The sequence below is a fragment of the Mauremys mutica genome, chromosome 12, assembly GCF_020497125.1.
Source record: "Mauremys mutica isolate MM-2020 ecotype Southern chromosome 12, ASM2049712v1, whole genome shotgun sequence".
NCBI classification, from domain to species: Eukaryota; Metazoa; Chordata; order Testudines; family Geoemydidae; genus Mauremys; species Mauremys mutica.
In genome coordinates, this window is record NC_059083.1 from 66939732 (window position 1) to 66953167 (window position 13436).

The 13436-nt window shown below is 52.4% G+C and overlaps 1 protein-coding gene across 2 annotated transcripts in view; it reads left to right on the forward strand.

The window, feature by feature from the left end:
• RHBDF2 (rhomboid 5 homolog 2) overlaps positions 1–13436 on the forward strand; it is a 75774-nt gene that overhangs the window by 38739 nt on the left and 23599 nt on the right. For both annotated transcript variants that reach the window (XM_044983739.1, XM_044983738.1), the window contains exons 2-3: positions 11134–11289; positions 11949–12076. In XM_044983739.1, the coding sequence (XP_044839674.1) occupies positions 11158–11289; positions 11949–12076 (260 nt within the window). In that variant the 5' untranslated portion in view covers positions 11134–11157. The remainder of the gene's footprint in view (positions 1–11133; positions 11290–11948; positions 12077–13436) is intronic.

Consider the following 13436-nt stretch of genomic DNA (forward strand, 5'->3'; position numbering starts at 1 on the left):
ACAAAAGCTTATGTCCAAGTAAATGTTAGTCTCTCAGGTGCCACAAGGACTCCTCCTTGTTCATCCTAGGTAGTATTCTCTTGCTCTGCTCTCTGCTGGTGAGAACCGCAGACTTCCCCAGGCCAGCGGTGGTAGGCAGGGCTCTGGTTATATTGATCAGTCGGTACGGCATAACTTCCAGTCCTGCTTGTGTGTGCACTCCTCTCCCTGAGAGAGCTGTCACAGCACATCTGGCATCAGAGCCAAGGCTTGTGCACGGAGAACACGCAGGGATGCTGCTGCCCCCTGGTGGTCAAATTTATTCTCACTCGGTGTCTTGAGAGAAGTCCCATAGTTGAATGATTTAGCTCCATGGTTCTTGTCAGGGGGCTGTGAGCAGGTTTCAGGAGTCTGCCCAGCAGGGCCAGTGTTAGACTCACTGCGGCCCAGGGCAGAAAGTCTAAGCCCAGCCATGCAGGGCTGACACTTGGGGCCCTGAGCAACTTAGCTTCACAGGGGGCCCTGTGGCGTGGGGCCCCAGGCAAATTTCCCTGCTTGCTACCCCTAACGCTGGCCCTGGCTTTTATATGCAGAAAAAAGTTGTGGCACAGGTGGGCTGTGGAGGTTTTATAGCATGTTGGGGGAGCCTCAGAAAGAAAAAGCTTGAGAACCCCTGGTCTAGATGTTAATGGTTAATAGTGCTGGTAACTTACCGTGTTTTATGGCCTGCTTTTTTTTTTTTTGGAATGGGTTGTGTCTTGGGAGGACAGTCCTGTAGCTCAAGCACAGGGTTTGGAGTCAGGGACTCAGCAGAGCTAGGACCAGAAATCCACCGAGTTACTATGATCTTTAGGAAGACTCTTAACCTTTTCTGTGCTTGTCTTTCCACAGCTGTAAAAATAACCCCCGCCTCACAAGGGGGCAGTGAGTTCTTTCGTTCAGAAAGTGGCTGGAGAGCCAGGGTGAAAAGCAGCAGAGAAGGGCAAAGGAATAGATACTCAAGGGAGAAATGGTCGGATCCTGCTTACAGCAGGATTTGTATAATTCTCCATGTACCCTTTACGAATGGGATGGGATGTGAAAAGTGCTATGTTCCAGCATGCAGAGGCCTGGCTCTCTAGGGTTCGCTAGAAAGTTTTGTAGGAGAAATGGCTTCAGGCCAATTGCTAAAAGGATTCCACTTAGACTAACATCTCTGGGATCAGAGTGTGGGGTAAGAGAAGGGTGAAAAGTTGAGGCTCTATTTTCAAAGAGCATCTATCCCTGCGGTGGCTTCTTACCCTCAGTTAATTTATAACTTCCTCCAGATCTTGTAGTCTAGATGCTCTCCAAGCCCTAGGGCTTGGGGAAGCTCCCAAATTTTTGTGCCCTGGAACAAACCTTAGGGGAGTCTCCAGGCTGGTCTTTATAAGCACGTTAATGGCCTTGAGTTAAACAGCAATCGTTAACTCCTGAGTGTAAAACCCAAGTCTGTGTAGACAAGTCCAGAGAGAATTCGGTCTCACTCCAGGGTAGGTAGAGTTTCTATGTATAGACGTGCACAGGGGGGAGGGATGATGGTGATGGTATCCAGCTGCTACAGCAATGAGCGCATTAGAAGTACAAGTAGCGTCTCCCGGGAAGGTTCATGTAGTGCATGCCCTGCGACAGGGCTGAGGAAAAGACTCCGCTCTAGGCTCAGGCTAGCATGAGAGCCAATACGCCATTTTGAAGGTAGTACACCCATTTGGAGCTGCGGGCCTAGAGCGTGGCTCAGAGTGAGAGCTCCAGGATTGTCTGGACAGCTGTGGGGCCTCATCAGGAAGCAGCCAGGAGCATCATTGCTGCAAATAGGATTACAGACTCTGAGGCTGCTCTCTCTATCTCCCTTCATCCCTTGGTTTCCCCGAGACTGGGAGGGGTAGGGGTGGAGGTGGGGTGGAATCTTTATCATGTGGACGGGTCTCCCAGGGATTGTATCCATGCAGTACTAGGGGCCAAGGCTGAAGAACATGCAAAGACTCCTGAATCTAAGAGTCGGTCATTGCCAGATGTGTGGTGACCTCCGCAGCTTTCCCATGCTGCACGGGGGTCTCGGGCACTCCTCTTCCCCAGGAACCCAACGCAGTGTTTGCCAAAGGCCGCCCTCTTCATAAGGCACTGAACACAGATGCATTAGAAAATCTACGTGGTACTTGTTGGCTCTCAACCCTCCCTAGAACTACTCAGGTGGATGTGCTTGTGGCCAAGAGCCCTGGGGGTGATGGCACTACCTGAGCCCCCAAGCACTAAGGAGCAGCTGGTTTATGTAGGTGTGTCCCTCTGCTGGCACGCTGCCCTGGTGCTGAGTCTGTGGGGCCGGAGGCTGCTGGGCATGTCTGAGTCAGGCAGCTGCGATGCTTCTTGGACTTGCTACGTCTCTCTGGTTCCAAAGACTCATAGGCACCCTCCCCCTGGGTTTATCCAAGTTTCTCCCTTTGCTTTTAGAGGCAGCAGCATGGCCTCTCGGAAACAAGGAGGGGGGGATTGGTTGATTTCCCTCAGGATGCGAAGGCCAGGTGCCTGGTGCATCTTGGGTACCTCTGTCCTTAGTGCTAAGAGACAATAACACCAGGTGCTTCCTGACTGGCAGTCGCTCTTCTTCTTGGTCGCTTGCATCCTGCTGTTCCATAGCAGTGCAGCCTTTGCTGCACGGTCCTCCCCTCTCAGCACTGTTTGATCAGTTGATGCCCCACACTTGCCTGGCCAGTTGCCTTCCTGCTTCCTCTTTGCGCTGCACTGTGACCTTGCTCAGAATCTAACCCTGCTGTTGTGAAATTCTCTCCAGCTCGCTGCCCTGGGCTTTGCTGCCTGCAGGCTGACTTTCCCTATGCAGTGTGCTGAGCTCTGAGGAACCCAAACTGCTTTAACAATACCTAGCATGTCTAAAGTGCCTCTAATATAGCGATCTCCAAGCCCTTCCCACTGAAATGCCTCTTACAAACCCTCTGAGCTAGTGGTGAAATGCAGCAGGTATTCAATAACAGAGCACTCTGCATGTTCCCCATTCCCAGTGCACAGTTCCTGTGGGGCAGTTCCGGACAGGAAGTGAAGAATGCCATTAATGACTGGGAGTGCAGGAGGGTAGCACGTTCTTTGGAATTTGGCCAGGGGCATGGGTTTGCATCCTTGCACTTGCAGAAAGTGTTTTGGACTCTTCCACAACCACAGGCACTCAGGACCGAGCGCGAAGTAGAGGCCCTAATGAGATCAGTGTCTTAGATGTCCTGACAAACAGAATGCCAGCTGCTGGATTGCTAGCGAGTGGGTGCTGCCTGGGTGCTCCTGACTTAGCCCTGCTTACGCTGTGAGTGCAGATCAGAGTCCTGCTGGAGCCTGTTGATGCTTTAAGCAATGTAGACATTTCTGCGGGTGCAGAAGGGGCTCCTCCCATTTCAGATTGAATGGGTTGCCAATGGGTAACAGAATGGGCACCCCTGTTGGCATCTGGGCACCAAGCAGCTACTCTGTTGTCTAGGAAGCAAACTGAGGTGCACGCAGAGGGCTAGCGAGCAGAAAGGGCAGGGGGTGGGGGCTAGAGAAGTGTGGGTAGAGTAACTTCCCAGGCAGGCAGGCTCAGCGGGGGAAGCTGGGCCCACTGGCATTGCACCAGGAACAGAGTAGTGCAGACGAGCACTGAGTAACTCCAGATCCATTGCATGTGCCCCAACAAGAACCAGGCTAGCCGTTGATTGGGCTGGTTCAAAGCAGATTCTGCAGCGTCCTCCCTGGGTTAGTTTTTCTAATCAGGAGTCAAAAATCCCGTGCGTGTCTATTTTTGTGATACGGAACAGTCTCCAGGCACCTTACAGGCACTAATAAATTCAGCAGCATCACAGCTCTATCAGGTAGATATTTATCCCTGTTTTACAATTGGGGAAACTGAGGCACAGAGTGAGGCCGTGACTTGTGAAAGGTCAGAGGGCATCAGAGAACCAGTGTTGCCTGATTCCCATTCTCATGCCCCAACCTGTTGTCTCTTCTTCCACCGGAGTCCGTTCACATGGCTCAATGACCTTCCTCATTCCAGTATAAGCTGTACTTGGGGCAGGGGGGTTGTTTTGCAAAAGCCCTTATGGAGCTAGAAGGTGGCCTAGTTTCTAGAGGGTGTGTTGCGTTATCTCACACAAGGTGGCAGCAGAGTCGGGTAGCAAACAGGACAGCTCAGCATCTCTAAGAGCAGCGCTGCCCAGGGCTCCTCCGTTCCTGCTGGCTGTTTGGCGGATGCGGCGAGGGAGTCACTGAGTAGCTTTGGTGGTGGAGGCTACGCTAATTGGGCCAAGCATTACTGCCGCCGCCTCCTCCTCCTCCTAGAGTCCTGAGCTCAAGTGTGCACGTGGGACTCAAACGTGGCTCAGAGCGGTGAAGGTTGGCATCTCTTCCAGGTGCTGCATAATTTCCTAATAGGATCCATGCAATTACTTTTCTCTACTAAAACATATCTGCAGTGCTGTTCTCTTTGCCAGGCTTTTAGTTTTAGAAACGCAATAGAGATGTTTCAGCTTGAAGTATTAGTCGCCCCCGTTAAGCCTCTCTGCTCCCCGCGTGAAATACCTGCCAAGCTTTTTGGTTTTGCATGGCCTGAGCCACGTTTCAGGGTGGCACACTGGACGCTCAGAGCTCCAGGGTTTCTCCTTCTCACGTGCTTCTGGTGTCCATCCTTGATGCTGTTGCTGAACAGCAGGAGATGGATGGAAATAATGTTTTGCAAATATTTCCCACTCTGAATAGAAGACCCAGCTTGGGACTGCGTTTTACATGAAATGAGGTGTCAGGCCCTGGTGCCTTTACCTCTCTCTTGGGGTGGGATTCTGCAGTTCTCCCACTCTTACACTGGGCCTGGGGCTACAGTACCCTGCTGTGTATCAACTGTTCTTAGCCAGCCGATCTGGCCGGGTTTAGCTCCTGCGGTTCTTCCCTCCTGAGAGTCTGTGATCAACCGTGTACAGAGTGATCAAAGAGCTTAAACAACCGCATTGTTTTAACAGTAGGAACAACGCATATAGAGAGATAGAGAGGGTTTTAAGAGCCTTATGTGACTGTCTGTCTGACCTAATGCCCCAGCACCCTGTGGTGGTGACCTGGGCAGAGCTAGCTTCTTTAGACACCCTCACCATGTCCGTGTGCTGTCTGGTTCCCCTGAACAGTCAACTCTCCCCTCTCAAGAGGGTTCTTGTTCCTACCAGCCGGAATCCTTTTGATCTCCTCCTTTGCTCTGGACCTTTTCCTGTCCTGGTTCGAATCAAGTTTGTAGGTTGGCTGGAGAGGAGGCAAAAATCTCCGAAGCTGAGAATCCTGGCATTTTCCCTTAACTCTCATGACTGCAGAGGGGTCATTTGTCTTATAGACTTCAAGGTCAGAAGGGACCATCATGATGATCTAGTCTGACCTCCGGCACATTGCAAGCCACAGAACCTCACCCATCCACTCTTGAGCCCGTCTTTCCCTTCCAGTTGTTCCTCACCCCCCCATCCCCTGTCTCCAATCGTTAGCCTGGTGTAGTCACACAGAAAACCTCTCAGTATCCCAGTGAACATACAATATTCATGCATTATTATAGAGTAGCTCCAAATCTGTCATGGCTAGTTCATAGCTCGAACCTTCCTGGAAAACAGCTGGTTTTAGCCCTTGTGGTTGCAGAGAAGCTTGAGAGCATGACTCTTAAAGGCTCAACACTTACAAGATTGACTAAAACATCTCACCGTTTTGAAGTCAGTAATTTTGGGGCTGTTGTTGTTTATGGTGGTTTTTGGCTGGGGGACGTGACTCATTAGGTTTGAACTCCTGGGGTTGGCTGTGCTGCAATAGACCCCACCCACCACTCTCATCATAACGTTGGCACCCAGCGTGGCGGAAGATGGGGGCGGGGGAGGGAAGGAATTTGTGAAGATCTAGGACTTCCAGCCTGTTTCCAAAGCAAGCTTGAACTGTGTGGCTTGTGGCGTGGGGGAGAGCTAATGGGAGCTGGGGTTAGATTTGCATCCCTGGAGGTGAACGGCATGCATTGCTAATTGAACTGATGTGCAAAAAAAGTACATTGCAGCCTGCCAGTGGAAAGAATGTTAACGGCTCCGCTGCCAGGTGGAATATGCAAAACATGAAGCAAGTAATACATCCACCTCATTGCAGGAAGGATGGAGGATGGTGAGGTGTCAACAGCTGGGCTGAAGAAAGGGAGGTGCCCACGCTACTAACCATAGACACTGAGGGCTGGATCCTGCAAGGCACTGAACATGCAGGCAAAGCAGTGACTGTCCTTGGGGGTGCATGGAGCCAAAGGGCTCTTCAACATAGTAAGGTTGAGCTGTGCTGTGAGTCAGCTTGCAGTGAATACTAGGAAATGATGGTTCTCTCCCCCATGCCAGACTCCATGCTGAGGTCCAGTTGCTCTCCCCAGCCCCGGTAAATCCACAACCACTCCTGTAACTCCTGGGCTCAGACTCCCATCATGTCTGGCAGGACCGCCTGGTGGGGGGCGGGGGGGAAGTGGGGCAATTTGTCCTTCACTTGTTCCGGGGGCCCCAGGAAATTCTCGCAGGGCCTGGGCCCCCGGAGCTTCTTCCGCTCCGGATCTTTGGCGGCAATGTGGCGGCGGGGGGTCCTTCCGCCCTGGGACCCCCCGCCAAAGTGCCCCGAAGACCCGTGGCGGGGGGGTCCTTCCGCTCCAGGACCTGCCGCCGAAGTGCCGGGTCTTTGGCGGTAATTTGGCGGTGGGGGAAGACCCCAGGTCCCCTGATGTCTGGTGTGGAGCAGAGGGATCCTTGACCTCAGATTCCTTTTCCTGTACTGCACCAAGGAGCAGGAGGGCCAGTATTCCAGGATTTAAAAAACAGCCTACCGAGTGGGGTTGGTTTTGCTTATGTGCCTTCAGGCAGCACAGCTTAAAGTCCAGCTCTTAAGCTTTGATACCTTTGTGCCTCTGCTGCAAAACATCCCTTTTATAAGAGATTGGTGCTTGGATACAGGCACACAAAGCTGCTCTGATGCCCTCGTGAGCTAAAGTAAGCAGGACATGGGGAGTTCAGTGCCCCTTGCTGTACGGGGCTGCAGGGAGTGCGGTTTCCTCACAGCTCCCCCTCTTCCTTGGCTGTTGTGCAGCTCTCCCCTCCGGTTTGTTTCCTTTAGCTGCTAGACGCCTGCTGCATTTGACACTACCTGCAGTTCTGTGTAGTCATCCCCTTGTTAACTTCATGAGTTGTTCCTTTGGAGCTGAAATGTGGGGGCGAGATTTTCGATCTTGGTGGTTTTAGTTTGCATGGCGTACTGGTACAAGAAAGGCGTTGAAGTGGGAGGCAGGCTGTGTGAAGGGTAAGGCGTTTCACAGGATCATGGAAATGTGGCCCTGGAAGGGACCTCCAAGTCCTCAAGTCTGCATTGAGGCAGGACCAGGTAAACCTAGAGCATCCCTGACGGGTTTGTCCTGCCTGTTCCTAAAAACCTCCAGTGAGGGGGATTCCACAACCTCCCTTGGAAGCCCATTCCAGAGCTTAACGTCCCTTAGAGTTAGGTTTAGAAAGTTTTTTCCTACTATCTAAGTCTCCCTTGCTACTTATCCTACCTTCGATGGACATGGAGAACAATCGATCCCCATTCTCTTTATACCAGCCCTTAACAAATCTGAAAACGTATCAGGTCCCCGCTCAGTCTTCTCAAAACTAAACCATGCCCAGTTCTGCTAAGGCAGTGGGTCCCAAACTTTTTTTACTGGTGACCCCTTTCACATTGCAAGCCGCTGAGTGCAACCCCCCCCCTATAAATTAAAAACACTTTTTTAATATTTAACACCATTATAAATGGTGGAGGCAAAGCAGGGCTTAGGGTGGAGGTTGACAGCTCGCGACCCCCCCATGTAATGACCTTGTGACCCCCTGAGGAGTCCTGCCCCTCAATTTGAAAACCCCTGTGCTAAGGCCAGATCTATACTATAGACCTAGATCCGTCTAACTACGTCCCCCCTGAGCAATGTAGTTACACCGCTGACCTTAACCCCCCGTGTAGACAGCACTCTGTCCATAGGGGAGCCTCTCCTGCCCACAGAGCTCCCGCCTCTGTGCCAGTGTAGCGCGACACGTGAAGACAAGCCCTGACTAATGGAAGCCATTTCTGGTGGTCCTGTGCTGGCTGGTAGCTGTTACTGGGCTGTTACTGGGCACTTTCATCATTAGTCTTTAAAGCGCCTTCACAAAAGAGGGTAAAAATCAGCCCTATTTCAGAGAGGGGGAAGCAGAGGCACGCTGGGGAAGCGACTTGCCCGAGGCCGGGTACTTGGCAGAGATGGTAACAGAACCCTCCTGTGATCCCCCAGGCAGTGCCTTTTCCTTTGGACCATGCTGCCCGTTCTCCTTCAAATCCTAATTTGTGCAAACCAATGTGCCAAAGACTTTGATCAGAGGGTCTTAATTTTTAAAACTCCTACAGTAACTGGGCTAATGTAGTTCAAAGGCACCCAATCAGCTGAGCGTCCCTGCATTTGTAGCTCTGAGCATGGGGTTTGCAAGAGGTCAGGATGGGGGTAAGGCACAATGGATCTGTTGGCTTTTAATTTGGTCTCTTGTCCCACCTTCCAGCTCCAACGCTATTTTCTCTTCTCACCCCTCGCCCTCCCTCTGGCTCCCAAATCCCCATGCTAGAACCTTGTCCATAAACACACAAGCTAAACTCCACCCTGCTGAGACAACCCAGGATGCAGCCAGGCAGGAACAGAGCAGGCTTAGAACCTCCCTATGCACTACACGGTCCCCACGAGCACCACTCTAGCTGTAAAGAGAGAGCAAGTGGATTTTTAACCCTTGCCATTCCTGCTTCAGCTCACGCTGGGCTTAGCCTGTCTGACCTAAATAGTTATGTAAGGAGGCGAGACCACTTAAAAGCTGTACTGCAAATCCGGCTGACCCACTGCCCCCAGCTTTCACCGCTAGTCCCTCCAGGGCATGTTTCCTTGCTTGGACTGAAGGGCCCAGGAAAGTCCCTTGTTATGAGAGCTTACAGCCAGCCTGGCTAGGAGCGCTCTCATGCACCTGTGGCAGTGGGCTCACCACAGCTCTCCGACCTGGCTGCTATCATTAACTATGCGTGGCTAAGTCTGTACCAGGCTGGGATCATGAGCCTATTGTGTTTACATCAAGGGAGCCTAGGGCTAAATGGGTGCTAGGGTAACCCTTGCATCCATCACACTTGCCCAGGTATCCCCATTGAGTGGCACTGCACCAGTACACGCTGGGAGCAGTGGAGAATCCATCCCATAGACTAGAAGATTTTGCTCTAAAGCATAGAATCCAAATACAGAAGAACTCAGTAAGGTACGGCTGTTCTAGTGATCCATTGCTCACAAATTGGTGCAACAACTCAGATGGTGCTGGCACAATCTCCTGGGGGTAATTCACTGCCCTCGTGATCAGCTGGGACAGAGGGCTTCCATTTCTTTGGGCTCAGAAAAGGGCTAATGGGGACGATGTCACTTTTCTGGCCGGTTGTACCAGGATCAGAGAGGGGAGTTCTGAAGCAATGTCAGCTGGATGCTGAGTGTGCTCCCGCACGTCATTCCTGTGTTCGTAGCGAATGGGCTGCCCGGTACGATGCTGTCTACTCGGCCACCACTCCAGTGTAGCATCCACACTTGGGCTCTCCTTCTTGGGACTTCCTGAAGATGCTCTCCTGGCTGCCTTTGCTGTAGGGTTAGAGAGTCCTGTTCCATGAGCGTCTCCACACTTAGCAGGCGTGGAACAGGATTAAATGCTAAATGGCAGTGGAAGCGATGGCTGGCTAAATCCTGCAGTGGTGTAGAGGTTTCTCTTCCTTCCTCCCTCTGTTTTTCCCCCTCCCCATACAGTTTGAGAAGGGCAGGTGAGTGACCTTGACAAGCCAGTTTGCTGAGGCTTCTGTTGAGCTGGGAAGAACTTCTACTGTGTGCTACACACACACACCATGCACCCAGTGCTGGGCTGGGTGGTTTTAGCTAGACTGGGGCAGGAGAGACCATAAAGCATCATGTTCTTTCACACTAGGTTGCTCCAGATAGAACCGTGGTGTAACCACTCTCGCGTGCCTATCCTGACTGATTAGTCCACAGGCCTTTAAATACCTTACAAACCAGAGATGGCTGAGACTTCTGATTATCCACTCCCTTTCCCTGGCTCGTTCTCTACAGGACACTTTCTGGTGGGAATCTTGCTTTCAGTGTCTGGAGAGTCCCACTGCTTCCATGGGGAGATGATTCCAGAATGGAAATAGGTCTCATGGTCTGAAAATGTTCCTACTATTCAGCTTTAGTTTCCTTTCTTGGTTTCGTCTCCTTCCACTGAGCTCAGAGCAACTGCCTAACCTGGGGGTCGTAGTTCTGGACCCACGCCAGGTTAGTTCTTTGAAAACTGGAAGTCTGCTTTGAGTGGGCGTGATTTCCGGTGGCTTTCCTGCTGCTGTGGTCGAGCTGCATGTACTGTAATCTGTGCGTAGCCGTCAGTTCCCATTGCCAGGCATGTCTCTAACTCCACAAGCACCTTGGGCCGGATGCAAACCTCTTCAAAGCCTTTGTCTTTGCTATATTGAGCTGCCCCGTCCAACCCTCCTGGGCAGCATCACAAGTCAAAGCACTTGATAGGACTAGTGGTGGGAAGTTTGCTGCATGGTTACAATAAAGAACGGCTTAGAGCAGGGAAGTAGTAGGTGGGAATCTTGGTTTTTGTTCCTATCTCTGCCACTGAATTACTGCGTTGGGCAAGTCCGCTTGCTTTTCCCTGTCTGTTACATGGGGATAATGGTGCACGAGTCAGACGTGTTGTGATCTTTGGGTAGCACTTGAGGATCCTTGCATGGAAGTCACTGTAGAAGTGTGAAATGTTGATCTCTAGCAGCATATGGCTGAGGAGCAGGGGCTCCCACTGGCCCTTTGGGAAGTGGTTAAAGGAAAAGATTCTGCATGTCTCTCCTTGCAACGAGCACTTAAAGAACTGACGTGCCTCCAGGGTCTCCGCAGTGCACAGAGCCATTAGCGGTTATCTGTGATAAATCCATGAAATGGCCGTTACCTTGCCTTCCCCCTAGAGAGGAGGCTGATCAACCTCCTCCCCTGCGCAATCAGCAGCGCGGGCCAAGAAATCTAGGGTCTAACTTCTTTTCCCCCCTCTCCTCCCCCTTTAGCCTGAGTAACTCCTCCTGTTTGAGATGTCGTCCAGCGATAAGAATGGGGGCAGCCGGTCGAGCACCAGCAGCAGCCGCCTGCAGAGCAGGAAGCCCCCTGACCTCTCCATCACCATTCCACCAGTGGAGCTACAGGAGGAAAGCAACCCAAAAGTGGTAAGAGGGGGATCCCCGATGTCCCAATGCCGGTTAGTTCCCAGTGACCCGGGAGGGTGCATTGGGGGAGCAGGGGGTTTCTTTGTAGCAGGGGTAAGGTACTAGGGAATGCTGCTCCTCTGGGAGCATGGTCGAGCCCCGTTCCCCAGCCCAGCACCATCTCCTGTCCCATTCTGCTGCTTGATTAGAGCCCATGCAGCTCTGAGCCCTGAATGCTGCCATTTCCCAGGCTTTACGGGGCTCCCTCGCCGCAGCATTGCTCGTCATCCCTTCAGCCAAGGGTTGGGCGCAGGAGCTGTCCAGGGGGCCCAGGGTGCACCAAAGGGTAGGCAGATGGGGTGCGGGGGGGACCCAGTTTTGCAATTGGAGTTCTTGAAGCTGCTCCTTGCTTCCCCATGCCGGCAGCACATCTGAACATGGGACCCCTCTGTCAAGCTCTTAATTTAATTTTAAGGTCAAACATAGGGCGAGCCCTGCGAGAACCCAAGCGTGTACGTAGGGGGTTGAACCCTGGTGAGAGGTAGGTCAGTCTCTTGGCTGACAGGCTCTGTTCCCCCCCCTGCCTCCCTTAACAGTGGGTTGTAGGGGGATCCCAGCCAGACACAGAAATGTGTTCCCCTCCCCCAGCTCTGCTCCTAACGGCTTGGCTCCCCTTCCAGCCTCTGAAAAACCCAGTGTATCAAAAGAGCGTGAGCCTACAGGAGCCCAGAGGGAAAAGGGATGAGAACACGCTGGAGAGACGTCCCGGCTTCCACAGACAGACCTCCCTGTCCCAGAGCATCCGCAAGTAAGGAGCATGCGGCACTGGGCGTTACGGCACCGCGTGTCGGACGCTGCGGCACCTGGTGCTAGGCTGGGGGGAGGGGAGTTGAACAGATTTGGCTCCCTGCTTGTCTGGTCTCTGCCCTGGCTGCAGACGACGCGCTGCGGGACCAGGCGTGGAGGTCGAAGCTGCGTGTGTTAGGATCAAGAAGCTGAAATAAGTTAACCAGGTCCCATGTTGGGTTTTCATCTGTTTGTGTGTTGCCCGGCTGTTCGCTGTTCCAGGAACAATGCCGGTCTCCTTGGTTAGAATTTGAACTCGTGCTTTTCACAGATCAGCGCCAGAAAGCAAGAGGCTGTTTCTCTGTGGTATTGACGTGGGGCTTTCACAGACGCATTCGCTTGTGCTTCTGTTTCAGCACCAAGCTAACAAGCCTGGTCCCAGTGTGGTGCAGGTACCAGCGATGTTGCCAGGAGGGCTGAATTTCTGGCGTCCCCTGCTATTGCAGGCCGGGCCCCTCCAGAGCAGAGGCTGCCAACTGAGCTAAACTCTGGCAGGCTTCTGTGGGTGAAGTGGCTGGGCTGGGATCAAAGAACTCATTTCACTTGTAGTGTGAACGGTTTGAACATTGCCTGCACCTTGTGTGGTGTTAGACCCTGAATGCCATGTCCACGCTGCCATTGGGGGTGTGATTGCAGCACAGGGAGGCACATTGGTGCGAGCAGTCATCTAACTAGCATGGCTAAAAGTAACTGTGGAGATGTGGGGCTGCAGGCTCCAGGCAGGCTAGAAAGGCCCCCCAGACATACTAGCTTTGCTAACCAAGTTCAGGGTCTGTACCGCTGCCTCTTCACTGCTATTTTTAGCGTTCTAACAATTAAAGCTAGCGCGGGTGCGCCTGCCTGAGGTTATGTCTGCATACAAACCACAGTCAACGCACACGGCTGCTGCAGTTTGTATGTTGCTGAGGCATGCGTGTCCTTGGCTGCTTGTGCCTGGTGCTCACCAGGAGTGCGTGTGTCCATGTAAAGTCTGGTGCCAGCGTGCCATGCACCATCGTCCAGCTCAGTGCCTTTTGGGCCATTTTTGCAATGTTTTGTGGGATAGTAAGGATTCACCCAGAGATCTCTGGGGAGCCAGGGGTCAAGTTCCCAGCATGCAACTCTCTGCATCCCGTAAGACCATCCATTTCCCATCATTTTTGTGCCTTTTCTAACAAAATCCCACAATCTACTCCATGCTTTTCAGGCTCTGGCAGAAGCCTGGAAGCCACAGAGTTCTGTGCTGTTCTTGTGAACGTGGCAAATACAGGATGTACAACTCCTCTGATTTTTGCAGACCTTCAGGAAGTACCCCAACAACCAGTGACATGAGGCTGTCTCAG